Source organism: Sinohyriopsis cumingii, chromosome 11 (assembly GCF_028554795.1).
Source record: "Sinohyriopsis cumingii isolate HCF-2022 chromosome 11, ASM2855479v2, whole genome shotgun sequence".
Classification (NCBI taxonomy): domain Eukaryota; kingdom Metazoa; phylum Mollusca; class Bivalvia; order Unionida; family Unionidae; genus Sinohyriopsis; species Sinohyriopsis cumingii.
The window spans coordinates 15642517-15659245 of NC_142971.1; the positions used below are offsets into that span (position 1 = coordinate 15642517).

At 34.3% G+C, this 16729-nt stretch overlaps 1 protein-coding gene across 2 annotated transcripts in view; it reads right to left on the reverse strand.

Annotated features, from left to right (window-relative positions):
* LOC149787652 (branched-chain-amino-acid aminotransferase, cytosolic-like) overlaps nucleotides 1–3147 on the reverse strand; it is a 54765-nt gene extending 51618 nt beyond the window's left edge. For both annotated transcript variants that reach the window (XR_016424082.1, XM_089973843.1), the window contains exon 1: nucleotides 3031–3147. Coding sequence is in view for 1 of the 2 variants with exons in the window: in XM_089973843.1 (XP_089829969.1) it covers nucleotides 3031–3066 (36 nt within the window). In the remaining variant the exon portion in view is untranslated. The remainder of the gene's footprint in view (nucleotides 1–3030) is intronic.
* Between the last annotated feature and the right edge of the window lie 13582 nt (nucleotides 3148–16729).

The window sequence follows — 16729 nt, forward strand, 5'->3', positions numbered from 1 at the left end:
AGTGTTATAGAATCAAAGAGAAAAACTTAACATCAGTGTTTTTTAATTTAATTGTGAATAACCATCAATCATGGTGCAAAGTAACCATGTCAATAAAATCTGGGCATAAACATCTATCCCTCTCCATGGATTTCATTTTCTTTTTGCATTGCAGTATAAATGTATACTGATGTTTTGAATCTTTCTGACATGAAATATCTCAGTAGCAATAAAATTACTTTTTGTTCTAAACTAACTTTCTTGAATGACATTTTGTACTTCTTGTAAACAAATTATCTATTCAATAATAATTTGTTTTATTAGAAATGATGCTAAGTGTGTACAAAGAATGAGAGCTTTTCATGTGACTGACTCATTTCAGCCGGGTACCTTTCAAAGTATATTTTGTAATCTATAAGGCATAAAAAATGTGTTTCCTACCGCACTGGTTTTAAAATTAAGGTAGGCAGGGAGGGATTTTAACTTCTTCTTTTTTTTAAACAATATATATATGATAATGATTAGTATATATCATGTCCTAAGCGTATCAAGTACTGGGCTAAATTAAATGCATAAATTAATTTCGGGAATTTTCTTTTTCATAATTTGGTCTTTTTTTTATCAAGGGGAGTGTTGGAGCCAGCAAAGAAAAACAGGGACAACTTAAAACACACATTTTTTCTTTTTTGGCCAAAGAGAGATGCTACAATAGCATTATGTAAAAAAAAAAATCTTTTTTGCAACCAAATGACACCGGCTTGAAATGGACAGTGTACTACTCTACTTAGCTTTTGTCGTTTTGATAATTATCAGTAGTACTAATTGCCATTAATTATCTAACATAACCCAAAATCTAAAGAACACACGGCTCAAATGAACAATAAAAAAAAACGAGCATTAAGAATTAAGTAATTTTCAGTAGTTTATTCAGTGCATACAAGAAAATATATACCGGTCCTTTCTGCTCTTTCATACAGTTATTGCATACTTCAAAGACAAAGAAAAATGCCCACATTATATCTTATGTGGCCACTCATGAGGGGTAAATTCGACAGTTTTTGCATCAATATGCAAACCACTAGCCACTTTAGAGGAGTGAGCATCCAAGAGGGGTACTTTTGAACACAAACTTGTCCTGCCATGGAATTCTGGCCACATAAAGCATGTGGCCACTGGTCAAAGGGGTGGCCACTAGTCAAAGGGGCAGTTCAAGAGGGGGACCACAATATAAATTTCAATGCAATTTTAACAGTTCTTACAAGTAGTGCTTGAGTATAAAAATATGTAGCAAGAAGGTTCATATACATAATTTGCTTAAAATCATACTGAGTTGCAGCAGATGGTAAAAATAACCCCCAAGGGGTCATGAATGACTTTCTTGAGATTACTCTAAAAAAAATTCTGGACCACTCTTCCAGCCAGCCGGAACATACACAATTATTTGAAAATGTTCAGTTCATTACACTGATGAATTTAACATGTTTTGGAAAACATTCCGCTTCACTATTTGCTAATAGGCTAAACACACATGACATCACACAATCTAGGGGGATTTTTTACACTCTCTCATCACATTTTGTCACAAAACTCAGGTCATGCCCCTTATATATGATGTCACAAAGCCTTGACCCCCCCTAAATATTTTCAAAAATAAAACTGTTCTGAAATCACTCGGTATAGAAAAAATATCTTGATCAATCTGGGTCTACACTAAAAAAGATAAAATTATGGATAGGAAAAAGATGTAAAATCTATGGAATAATGTTGTCGATATTTCATCTCATTAATTTATTTCTCAATGTTCCCTTCCTCACACATTAATACCGTGATGCTAAGTAGTCTACATTTTCTCTGGTAGATGGCACTGCTGTTGTTTCTGTGACATCACATTTTTCAAACCCTCCTACCCCCAATCAAACAACTCTGACCCTCCTGCTTCCCTTGGTGCTTGAAGTCATACATGGACTGCTCCTTATGAAGAAATTCCGCTGTCTATACCATCCCTGCTATCATAAAGAAATGTATAGTTTGCGGATATATCATCACTAAGGAGCTACTTAGTCCTGTTTCTGCTGGCTATCGAAAGAATTCTGAGTATGATTTTCTTTCTCCATTGCTAGGATATCAGTTTGTAAAGTGGGTTTTCGTTACATTAACAGCAAATTTTTATTCTTGTCAGCCTAATTTGATGCTGTAAATGGTTCAGTTGTTACAAACAGCAGAGTTTGGTCGCCATGTTGAAATGTTAACAGAATATCTTTAAAATACCTTTGCAATATTATTTGAGCATATAATACAGCTGAACTGCAAAACCAGCTCCTAAACTTCATGACCCATTAACGTAATGAGACAAGGTTGTCACTGCAGATAAACGAGAAATCACTATGAAGTACAAGGATGTAAAACTCAACAATTGCAAGTTCACTTGTACTGAGAAAGCATTGTATCATCACAATTCATCAACAACATAATGCAAACATGACACGCACTCTTATATGCATTCACAGGAGTCTTACGTTTTATCAACAAAACACGACGAAACTGTGACAAAACAAAAAATACTTATAATTATCTGTACCTTAAATAGTATATTTATAGTACAGATAAAGTAAGGTAATTTCGTGTGTCAGAACGTTCGACGTATTTTATTGATAAAAGGTCCGGTGGTGTATCTGACATTTGTCATCAAATATAAAATTTGTATTGAATAATTCATTGCATATCTGCTTCTAAAATAAAGATAATCACAAAAGGTTGGAAAATTACAAAGTAAAGTTAAAACCTTGATTATATATATTTTTGTTATGTCAAGGGCTAGGCCTACAACATAAGACACGTCACCCAATATTTTTGTTCTTGGGGGTGATGGCACTAAAACAAAAACAACATTTGATATGTCTTACATTGTAGGACTAGTCAAGGGCATTCATTGTTTGAAATACTGTCGATCTACAGTACTGCCCTGCGCATTATTAAGCATTAATAAACAAATTTAGGTTAAGCATTGAAAACCAGAATGTAAAACGCTCTTAAACAACTTTTTTCACTAACTTTCACACTCCAAACACCGATTATTCTTCTTGCCATCGTTCCACGGTACTGCGTTTCCTTATCTGAATCTGAACAACGTGCTATCAGTTCAATGTTCTAGTAAGCACTATCCTCCAGAACCTTGCTCGTGAACCGTCACCACCACAAACGCCAAAGTGAACAAGCAGCAGAGAGGGCGAACGGACCTTTTACTGGAATGTCATTTTTGAAAAAATGAAGCTTCCTACGAAAACGAAAAAAAAAAAAAAATAAGGCCAATAACGTCAAACCGAGGCCTCTAACTTAATTTTAGTTTCTCTAATTGGGTTATTTTTTTTTTGTCGTTTGTGTTTTTCAAAATTTGTGTTTACCTGTCTGGATACTTTTATTTGTTGTCGCACACCCTCTGCGGCTATAATGCATGAGTAATTAATTCATTAATATATCAATAACGAAATCTTACACTAGTAGATTAGCTCGAGAAAGATTACAAGCAATTAGAAAATATATTCCTGCTCGTGACACTCTTAAACAAAAACTGCAAGAACGTCAATAAGCACAAGTTGAATATGCAGAAGAAAAAGAACAATCTCTTAAACCTGTTACAAAGGCTACTGAGAAAGTTGCGGAAGTTACTGAGAGTCTTCTTCCAACGACAAAACAAACTGCTGAGCAAAATGAAAAGATAGCAAGAAGAACTAGACAGACAAAAAATATTTTAAGAGATCTTCCAGCTGCAATAGCTGCTGCTCAACCACATCGTGCCCCTCATTGACAACCAGAACTTGAAGATGAAGAAATACTTGAAGGTGCTGTTGGTGAAGAATCAGAATCTAAACCCAAAAATTATATAACTAATATAAATGAAAAATTTAATCCAGTCATTACTGATAAATAAATAAACGTAATGACATTGAATTAGTTAAATTTAGATTATATTCTTATAATTACAGAAAAAAAAAATACTTAAAACCCGCGTATGAAAATATAGATACAAAAAGATGGGGAAATGGGTATATCGAGCATATAAAGGTACTAGCCAGGCTAGAAATATTGATCCTGAATTTATAAAATATATAACTAATATAGATGAACTTGAAAGAAATATGCGAGGATATTCAACGCAGAAACAAGCTCAGATGGCATCAGAGTTTTTAAGAAAATTTGATGGTCAACCAGATCATTTTAGGAAGATGTTTAAACCTGAAATTATAGAAGAACTTTAAGACCCCAATAAATTAATTGATATCGCTGCATATGGATATGATGAAAAAGAAAAATATATAAATGCCTCAATTTCTTCAAAACCGACTTCCAGAAAAATGGTTCGCTGAGGTATATGGAGCTTTAGGTGATTTAGATAAAATTAACTGGAATGACTCAAAACTAATGCAATTTCAAAGAGCAGTGTATATATATATATATATATATATATATATATATATATATATATATATATATATATATATATATATATATATATATATATATATATATATATATATATATAAGAGAGAAGAACAAGGACGACAACAAAGGAAAATGAAAATGAATATGTTCTTACTGACCTGTTTGGAAAACCTGAGCCAAAAATGGAAGTGGATTAGGCATTTGTCCTTGTGTTCTTGCCGATGTTGATCTCTTAGAAGTTCTGATCGGAGGAAAACACGCAGGACATAATTTCCCAGAAATTATTAATGAAATATCAGATATTTGTAGAAGATTATTTACAGGCGGTGTTATGGATCATAATGTTTATCATTCTCTTATTAATGAAACTGTCGATAATTATTACAGCCACTGAAAATAATTCATTAATCAACATGCAATTTAAAAATGATTATGCATCATGCTCTACGTGGGCCCGTAATAGGGTAGTAAACTCACGATTGCCAACGTACAGTGCGATTTATGGAGATGGACAGCTCCAAACGCAATACCGATTGCAAAACAATTAGGAATGAAAGCTATTGAAGCCATTCGTGATAAAGGTATTGGTGTTGTTGGTAATGTTGCCGGTAAAGCATTTTTATCACTCAAAGAAAGATTAGCTCGATTAGTACGAAGAAAACCACAGCCAGTTAAATTACCCAGCACTGAAGTAATGCCTGCAAATATAAGTAAAATAATAAATCAAGCTGCAAATAAAAAAATAACAGGGTTGGCTAATATACCCCAGTCAGAAAAAGGAACAAAATATAACAGCAAGTTTAATAGCAGAAAGTAGTCGTCGTATTGGACGATAATAATTATAATAAAAATATTCAAACGAGTATCCGATCCAGCGTTTGATATAGACGCAACAGTTCTCAAAGATGAATGTATACGCGATTATCAGTGTTATTCTTACGACGCACGTATACCAAATCAGCGTGGTCGAATCTAATTACAAGTTCAAGAGGGGCCCCGAGTGGCCGAGTGGTCTAAAGCGCTCTCCGTTACGGATCACAGCCATCTGACCTCCGTCTGCGTGGGTTCGAGTCTCGGATTCAGCCAATGTGGGTATGTGAGAAAGCTTGCCAGTAGATTCTCGTGGGTCGGTGGTTCTTTCCGGGGTTTTCCCGGGTTCTTCCTCCACCATTAATACTGGCCGCCATGTATAGCCTATTGTGTGCTGAAAAATGGCGTTAAACCCTAAAACAACAACAACAAGTTCAAGATACAAGCAGATATTTCTTACCTGTTGAAGCATTTATTGAAGTAGAAGGTGAAATTATAAAAACAGTTGATACTGAATATGCAGCTGATGGTAGAGTTGGTTTTGTTAATAATGTTATTATGTCGTTGTTTGACAGCGCTACGTATATTATCGACAGAAGAAATATTGAAACAATTCAAAACGACGTTGATGTTGCTACAACGATATTGGGTCTAGCAAGATATTCAGATGATTATTCAAGATCAGCTGATCCGTCAATAATATTTGCCAAGGACACTTCTGACTACCTTGATAATAGACAGTATAATGTAAATCGGCCGAGAAACTTTGCCAACAACAATGACGCTGATGAGTGGCAGGTGGTTCATGGTGCTAATACAAAATTTTCATGCGTAATTCCACTATCAAATATTTTTGGATTTTGTAGAGATGTCAGAAAAGTTATTTTTAGGGCGAAACATTCTGAGAAAAGCAACTGATGATGATGCACTCTGGCGTCCCGTCGGTGATGCTGGTAAAGTACTATAACAAAACTTTCGTTGTGAATACCTTGTTGTTGTTGTTGTTGTTGTAGGGTTTAACGCCATTTTTCAGTACACTGGCAAGCTTTCTCACATATCAACATTAGCCGAATCCGAGACTCGAACCCACGCAGACAGAGGTGAGATGGCAGTGATCCGTAACGGAGAGCGCTTTAGACCACTCGGCCACTCGGGGCCCCCTCGTTGTGGATACCAGTTATGGCCCTATCGCTTGCTAAAGAAGAACAAATAATTACTTTTATGAATTCAGGTGGAAAATCATTGTTATCATGGTTGACGATAACAACATATAGTGCTCAAAGTAATGTTAATGGTTTATTTACATGGCATATATCATCACAGCAAGGAGTTTCTGCACCACGACATATATTTATTGCTTTACAAGATGCTGCGCGAGGAAACTCACAAACATATAGCCATATGATATTTGATAAATTTAATGTTAGTGAAGTTTCTTTAAGGATACACGGATATCAAGAACCATCAGAAAATATATTGTTAAATTGTGATTGGAATCATGTAGCTCGTGCATATCATAGTTTAATGACGTTTATGGGACGTGATAAAAAAATATAGATACTGGTTTGCAAATATCAGTTAGATTTTACAACACTGTATCCGATCTATTATGTTTCGCTGGAGCATATATAATTATTTAAACAATCTGTCGTTGATATTCATTTTAAAGCTCGTGTAAACCCTGCTGGTGTTAATTACAGAGCAATTGCAGTTATACTCAGCAATAAGGCAATGATACTTGAAGGTGTTGGTGGACCAATGAGATTATAGATGCTTCAGTAGAAACTATGTAATTAAATCGCTCACGATATTTATAATGTCAAATAATCATGTTAGTGTCAGTCTCACTCCTGGTTAGATTAAGATTAAAAAGCTTCAATCAAGTTCAGCAAACAACTGCGGAATAAAAATATCACTAAAAAAAGATCAGATCACAGGTGGTCTGAATAAACAATCATTGTGAGCACGTCAACTCAGTCATTTCGAACAATCAAAAACAAGCGTTAAACTCAATCTTTCTGTTGCGCGGTTAAAGACTGAATTAAAACAGGCGGTATATTTCCACTTCTTGCAGTTATGCCAGCGTTAATAGCCGATGCAGCCCCAGCTGTTGCAAAAGCAAGTGCACTTGGTGCTGTTGGAATAGCATTAAAGAAAGCAACAGGACAAGGATGTTTAAAAAAGGGAAGGGGTCTAAAATTACCAGGAACTTCTTATCGATATGGAAAATACCTGAGACTTCCAGGAACACTTCGTTAATCTTTCCAATTGCAAATATTGATTTACTTGATGCTGCTAAAAAATTAAATATAAAAAATTTCAGGGGTGTTTTTATAAATGATCAATTGCCAAAACAACCAAGCAATATTGAAACCGGTATCATTAATCACGATAATAGTTCTAGTCCTGGCACTCATTGGGTGGTATACGCAATTGATCCACGTGGAATTATGTTTTTGATTCGTATTGGTTGGCTCCACCAGAAGAATTTTTAAATTACGTAAACACCATAAAAACTCCAGTCTGGTATTCAATATTACCAACACAGACAATAACAGATCCGCCAATACGTGGGCGTGAAGTAATTGCTGTACCGGAAGCTGTGTCATCATCAACATTTTCACCACATAAAGTCGTACACTAGTATAGAAGTATCCGCTAATCGTTTTAAACAGATCTTAAAGTATAATGGTAGATATTTGCGGAAGATCTTCTCTGAGTAAGACTCAAGGCAAACTTCAAAGCAACTTATCTAAATATGCAATCCCTGACGAGGTAAAGGATGAACTCGTTATCTTTTGAGTCTTGCAAATGTGGACCAAAATGAAGTCGTTGTTTTTAAGGATAAACAAGGACGATTAAAGACCAGTAATATCCCGATGACATATTATTCTGCGGGTTCCAGATGCAACAGAAGATAACTTAGTGGTGTTTACTAAAAACGGTAAAATTAAAAAATCAGATGAATCAATTCTATCTATCATGGGTGAAATTGCTGGACGTATCAGAATAACTAGAGATATTATGTACGGCGATTTCAATACAATTATTAATGTGAGAGAACCCAAATGAGATGATGATGTGGTAACAAAAATATATGTAGACAGCAACAACAACACGATCAGAACTGAGATCAATGATCGTTTATTAACCACAGGCGATACAATGACTGGTTCTCTCAATATGACTAATAATAAAATTATTGGTCTCGGAGAACCAGTATCAAACCATGACGCTGCAACGAAGAAATGTGTAGATGATAGCAACATTTCGACGATGAACTCGTTAATGACAATCAATGATGGAATGACCACATTTAGATCTGAATACTCTAATCATGTACAAACGTTTTTAAATTTTCATAGAAATATAAATACAGCCATTAACGAATTTTTGGGAATTCCACCTGACATCGACATTAAACTCTCTGACATGAAAACAATTACCGATCGTGTAGTATATACGATAACATCTGAATCAGCATTATGGCCACCATACAATAAATCCATTAAACATCGCGCTGAGATTCCAAGTAAATATAGATTTTCAATACCCGGCGCTACAATATATACAATATCTACTACAATTTCAGGGCGTTTTCCACTAAACGGATCTTCTGGATGTATGCTAGTGATGTTAGATCAAAACGATGAGGGAATATTCGTGGTGGAACCTGAAGAAAAGGGCAACCCCGAGTTGTATTATTGGTGTCATGAATTATTTACTAATCTACCGCCTACTTAAAATAGAATGAGCTCCCCAATCAAGTTCAAAATTTGAGATACAATCAACACGTGAATGGCAAACAAAACTAAAAAATATCATTAACGAATATACAGTAAAAGTAATAAAAAAAATAATATACGTTTAGTTGTTGTTGGTATGTATGTAAATTAGGCATCTGCTGTTATTGCTGGAACCGGCGTATTATTATCAACAACAACAATGACATCGCCAGCAGTTGTAACAATTTGTGTTTCAGCTGCAACAACAATTGCTGGTATTCTTAATATCGTCGCAAAAAATATGAACGTGTACAAACATAAAATTACATGATTATAGAATTAAATTACACACAGCGACGCTAGCATACTCAAGTTATCCTCGTTATTATCAACAAGTCTCAGTGACGGACAAATATATTTTGAGTTCACGGAGATGATTAAAATCTACAAAGAAGTAATGCCTTTTGATAGAGTCCACGCCTGATTTAGAAAATCAGGATTTAAATAATAATCTGAACTCCGAACGAGCTACTTCAGCAGATTGTCGTTAATACAGTTCCGTCAAAAAGAACGATGATATCAGTGAGCTCAGCTAATCCAGAATTTAGTGTTAATTTTCCAACTGCAATTCCAGCGAAAGAAATAGAGCTAGCACAATTACGAGTATATTACAGATGGCCAAATATCAGATCAAATTCATTTGGTGGATAACCAGAAAATAATTCGCTTTTATTTGCAAATTAAAATAAAGATGATGGAACTCCTGATTGGCAAGTTGTTAGATATCCCACAAGTAGTTATCAAATGGAACAAATCAAGGATGACTTCCAGCGCATAATTAAATATATAATACAAAAGAATCAAAAATAGCTATCACCGTTAACGAAAAAACGTTATCATCTGCGATAGAAATAAGTTCCCAAGATTACGTCGATGATATATATTCTTCATCTATCAGAAGTGTGTTAGGGTCGCCTGAAATAACACCGGAGTATAAAGGATTGCCATAACCTTAACGAGATGAATTCGCTATTAGCGAATTTGTTTTATAGAAATCCTCCAGAATATCGAAAAGAATATCCATGGCATCCCAATCCTCATTTACCTGCTCGTCTGCACAAACGCGATCCAATAAACTTTGATAAAATTGTTGTTAATGAAGAAGAATTTAGATCAGTTGCTAATAAAATTAAAGATGAACATATAATTATGTCCAATATATTGGTACAATTATTAAAAATTATATTTTGGAGTATCCTGATAACAATCTAAAAAGGAAAATCATTGATACAATACAACATTTAAATCAAATTGTATTAGACCTTGAGTATGCTAATCGAATTATTGTTGAGAGAGTAAATGTTAGTATTCTGTATACAGAGGGAACAATAACATAATATATTTTAAGAACTATTTACTAATCATTACAAAATAACCGAAGCAGATCTCGCAATATTTATAATACCAGGATTTAATACGGAAGAACTAAAAAATACGGGTAGATGATATTATCAATGAACTTTTACTACAAATCGTTGATATATGGAGAAAAATAACCCCGTCATCAAATAGTCTCAAACATAACAATGATCCGTACGGTGGCGGCAGACATATTTCACCAGGATTTGTAAATATCACATCAACAATCGCAGTAAATCTTGAATGTAATGCTATTGATGACAGCTATCAAATCGATCTTGAAAAATCTAGTCAGGCCCAGCAAGGATATATTCTTTATACATTTACGCCTCAAGCACTTCCTGGATATTTGATCGTACAAGAACCGATTAATCCTGTTTATCTACGTTGTCATAATTCGTTATTATCAAGAATACATTTAAAACTTCCTGACCAGACTGGACGGTTGCTTGATTTAAGAAATACAATTATGAATATAAATCTCTACGCAAATCTTAACGATTTCAGGGTGTATTCAAATTATCGAAAAAAATATGAACAAGTCAATTTTTTCAAAAATTATTTCTCAGGTAGAATAAAGTCAAACGATAATTAACCACAACCCCAGTTGGCATAATTTTTATTTTCACTACTTTCACTCTCAAAATTCCCTTTACTATTTTCACTGTCATTAATATATTTGTAATTGTTTTCATTTTCACAATCTGATATAAACTTTTTCAATTGCCTCACACGATTGTTAAAATTCTTCTCATACTCGTCAGCCAATTCTGATCTAATTTCTCAATCACGCTTGCCTGAGATACGAAATTTTCAACTTCTGTATTTTTAATCATAGCAAAAGATTGGAACATAGACTGTTAGATGAGCAAAATAAATATGTACTCTGCTGATGGTGTATTCTATTCTCAAATTTACGTGCCTGTAATAATTCAAAATCACAAATAATTTTTTTCTGGCTCAAGTTGAATTTTTATTTCGTCTTTTTTGATTTTTTAATTGCAGAAATACTATCATTTATATTTTGTAATTCATAATATAATGTACATATTGAAATTGTATTCCTCAATCAAGACGATATAACACAATATTTTAATACAGCACAATCACAACCTTTAGATTACTAAATAAGTATTTCACTTACTTCTGTTCACTCCAGAACGCGCTTCCAGACTGGCTGAGAGATTGCGATCCTATGCCTTTTATAGTCCACGCAGAGCAATTCTGGAATGACGGGGAATTTACAGAATAACTCGCTACTACATATTGCTGTTTTAGGATTTCCAAAACTAACTTAAAAACGTGATTTTCTATAATATTTTGGAATGAATGGGCATTTACAGAATCGTTCTGCGTGGACTATAAAAGGCGCAGAATCGCTATATCTCAGTCAGTCTGAAAGCACATTCTGGAGTGAACAGAGGTAAGAGAAATATTTTCTTAAACTATGTTGTTTTAACTATCACGCAGATAGTTAAGGTATGGTATATTTGTATAATTAGTTTACGATAACACAAAAAAATCGATGAGGTCAATAACGCAGTAGCTAGCGATATAACTATTTAATTACTCTATTACTCTACTGAGAGAACTCAGTTTGACAGAGTTATCTAACTTCAATGATAATGAAAAGTTATAGCAATTTATATTTTGTCGCATCAAAGATAAAAGCTTCAGATTGATAAAAAAAAGTTCTATCGTGATTATTTTGTGACTGGCGAAAGTATCATAATTACATATATTATATAGTGACTGCATACTTTCGCCATCGACGATAAAAGCTTCATATTGATCAAATAACATCTCTATCATGATTATAATGCGACTAAGGAAACTTCCTTAATTATTATATAGTATATGAATTATAAAAGTTTCCACATCAACGACAGAGACCTCAGAATAACAAAATAAATATTGTATTTAACAATGTGGGATATGATTATCCCATCATATTTTGTTAATCAAGCATACTGAACCATTTGTTGACACTCCATATATGAAACATCACCGAATGTTCCTTTGTTACCAAAATATCATCTCTATTTACTGATACTACTTACCATGTAGATGATTAAATTATTGTATATAATTACTTACTGAATGATGATACAAAAAGTTTTTAAATAAATAATTAACAATATAATTTTAGAAACAACAACCAAGGTAACTGCCTAATAACTCTATCGGAGAGAGCTTATCTTGACATAGTTATCCCCCATCAACAATAATAATAAAAATAATAATGAGGACTTTGTGTAGCGCCTAATCTTTAGAAGCTCTAAGAGCTTTACAACATTAGACAACCCCTATAAGACAAAAACATATATAATGATATGATTACACAAACAAACACCATGAAATTAGAAAACATTAAAAAACATGCTGAGAATATTTAAGGTAGGAAACATTATTGGGTCTTTAAGTTTGTTCTTGCAGTCGAAATAAGCGAGTTTTGAGTTTTGAGATAGGTATGTTGGACTAGAGTCCGTCAGTAAAATGTAGCACAGAGAACACATTTTGTGTTTGATTCTGGATCGAATGGACAGCCACTGTATGGTACAGAGCAGCGTTCAGGTGTGCTCTAATCGTGGTACTCTAAGTATGATCCGAGCAGCTGTGTTTTGAACTTTTTGATGTTTCTGGAGTAGATATTGAGATGAACCAGACAGAATTGAGTTACACTAGTCCAGTCTTGAAAGTATTAATGAACACACGTGTTTTAGTGGCATCAACTGAAAGATATTTGCGAATGGAGCTGATGCGTTTCATCTCAAGATATGCAGCCTTGTTGGTGCAATGTGAGAGTACTGTCCAGAGTAACACCTAGGTTTCGTACTGATTGTGTGAATTTAATGTTGGTGTTGCTCATATTTATTGTTTGAGGTAAAGGATGTGAATGAGAAAGTCTTTCTGTGTTGTGATCAGAATGGCCTCAGTTTTATCATCATTCATCAGCAGCTTGTTACATGTCATCCATGATTTCACATCAGAAATGCACCTCTCTACACCTTGGATGGTAGCATCAACTTCAGTTGGGTGGCTAGATTTGTATATTTGGGTGTCATCAGCGTACAATTGGTGAGACACTGGATCATATCTATGACAATTGAGAGCGGCTGAGTGTATAGAATGAAGAGAATAGGTCCAAGAACAGACCCATGTGGAACACCACAACATAGATCAACTGGGCTGAAGTGTATTTCATTTGCAGACACAGTTTGTGTCCTGTTGACCAAGTAGGACTTGAACCACAGTAAGGCTGTAGCATGAATGCCAAATACATGCATAGATGCTTTGATCTTGATAGAAGAACCCCTGACCCACGAAGACGAGCTCTGGTTGATCAGACGGAAACTCTGATTAAAAGTATTCGTGATGCTAAGAAAGAATTTCATATAGATGGCGCAACTCATGCATGGTCAACGCTCAAAAGCATACGCAACACCGATGTTATCGATGCTACAATGAACGACCAAAGAGCAGCGACGATTATTAATTATTTTTTCAGAGTGAAGTTCATTAAGGAAGTAGACGATATGTTAATTATCAGTGACAAACGTGACCCTGTCGTTCATAATGAAAATTTCGCCGTATTAAGTAACAATTCCAAACCAGGAATGTTGTCTGATATTGACAAACGGTATTATGGAAGTGCGTTTCCTGTAACCGCAGCTATTTATGGAATTTAACGGTTGAATGATAAACCCAGCGTTTATGATATAAAATCGATGAAATTGTCAAGGCTAAATTGTGTAGCCGAACGAGTAATGGAACATTTTACAAACGCGATACGTGGAAATGGTTTATCAGATCAGCGACGTTAAAATATAAACAAATGGGATGAATTACTCAAGGATAAAGGAGCTACAATAAACGATGTTGCCGAATTAGGAAAGAAATAAAACATCCGCATAACAGTAAGAAAAATAACCGGAAAGATTTTGTACAAATCAAAGTATAAATCGAAAGGAGCTTGAAATTATTGATCATAATGCGCATGCGTGGACTAATGCAGTAACAATAATTCCACGAAATCGAGTTGTTAAATTTTATAACGGTGACATATTTAATGTTATTAATCAGATTAGTAAAAGTGATCCTGAATCCTTGTGGCTCTTTCAAGCTGTGAAGATGATGGTGATTTGATAAGGCCTGATGGAAGTATATGCATCGAAACAAAAAAGCAGATTTGATCAGTTTGTAAGACCTAATGGTGAGATTTATCGAAAGGAATTTCTTCAGACGAAAATCGAAAATCTTGCGTCAAAATATACCCATGACGATGTGATACATGAAACGTTATTGAGTAATTGTCTTACGATTCCATGAGTCGCAGCTCATTTTGCTGGACAGAAAAATTCGTGGAAGCCTACAAGGTTTGATTTTTTAAATGATATAATTTCGAGTTGTGTCGAATACGAACACGGTGGATTATGGAACACCAGATATGAGTATAAAGATGTTATTTCAGTTGATATGGTTCCATGTTATCCCGGAAGTTTTCTTGGAATGGGATAGTTTTCTAAGTATTTTGAGCGATTTCGACATCCAACACACAAGATGACCAGAATATCGATAAATGGACCATTATCGGATTTTAACCTGACTGGATTCGCTTGTATTGAGTCATTTAAGTTCGCCGAAAATCTTCATCCGATTTCTTATGTCTGGTTTGGCAAACATTTTTCAGAAAAAAATGTGGGCTCCAACAGTATTATTACGATATATGCTTGATGCAAAAAAAAAAAATTTATTAACAGTAAGTGAAGCAATTACATCGTATCGTCCGCAGAAAGAAATTAATTTGGTTACCACACCAAAAGAAAGTCTAATGATGAAAATCCTAATATAACCGATTTTGAGAATAAAATAACAAAAGATCTTGTCAGAAACATAATCGGTAAATTCACACAAGGAGGATCATATGATCATAAACGACGTTGTACAAGATTGATTATTGATGATGCTGAACTAGATGTTATAATTGCTGATACCACGAACAGACATACGTTTGTAAGTCGAGAAACAGTTTTCTTGCCAAATGGATCTAAATTTGGTACACTTGTGAGTTATATTGATGGTGATTCACCGCAGTTTACTCATTTAAGATCTTCAATGCTTGCGGACGTTTCGATAAATCTATTATCGATGATAATAGAGTTTATGAGTTTGCTGTTAGAGTAGCTACGGATTCATTTTATATCAATAAAAAAATACAGGATTGCTAGAACAACTACATATCGGCACTTATGCAACATGGAGTGAATGGAGAATAAAACAAGAAAATATACTCAATTATTCTGAATCCGCCGACGTTGAAATTAAGGCTATCTATTACCAAATTAATCAATTATCAAAATTGTCATCTGCACCATCTGCATTTGATCCTGTAGCTAGACATAAAACATTATATTTCATTGGGCCATGAGGTTCAGGTAAAACAACTCGTGTGATCGAATTATTTCGGAATTTTGATACAGTTGTATTAACACCTACACACAGACTCGAACGAGAAATGAAAGAAAGAAATATTAAATCATGCACTTATCATAAATTCTTTCGATGGAACGGATATAAATGGACTCCTGAATGAATGGGAGAGAAATATATTCCAAGGACTATTGTTTGGGATGAAATATGCACTATTTCATTAGAAACGTTAAAAATATTTCTTGATTGGTTATTGACAAAAAATACTGCTGTAATAATGTGCGGCGATCATAGTCAACCACCACCTTTTGTTGGATTATCTCCCCATAAATGGCTGAGGAATTATGTGGATTATTATTAAAAAATAACTAATGATCATAAAGCGCTTGATCAAGAATTAGAAAAGTTTAAGAAATTAATCAGACTAAAACCGAATAAAATTCAATGTGAAATAATGAATGAAATAATATCAGAAACTCCTATTAACAATTTTTGGAATTTGTGGAGACCAAATGATTTGATAGTTGCAAGTAGAAAGATAGTTCGTGATACACTTCAACAACAATTATTTATGTTGCATAAAGAAACATTTTGAAACCTACGTACCATTGTGTTATCGAACAGCAGATAAGCGACGACAGAATATCGACGTCGATATACCAGGATCGTCAGAGAAACAAAATCTTGTATTAAATGAAATTGTTTTAGTTCCTGTCAGTGTTGTTGAGAGCGCGTTAACTATAGACAAAACTCCGTGGACGCTAGGTTACGCAGTGACAATTCATTCATCACAAGGATTAACCATCTCTGATATAAAGGTTTGAATCGTCGATGATCGTATCGGCTGGTCAAACTTAGTTTATCTCGCAATGTCTCGAGTCAGAAGAATATCTCAGCTGTGGAAAATTGTCATAGACTTCACATAA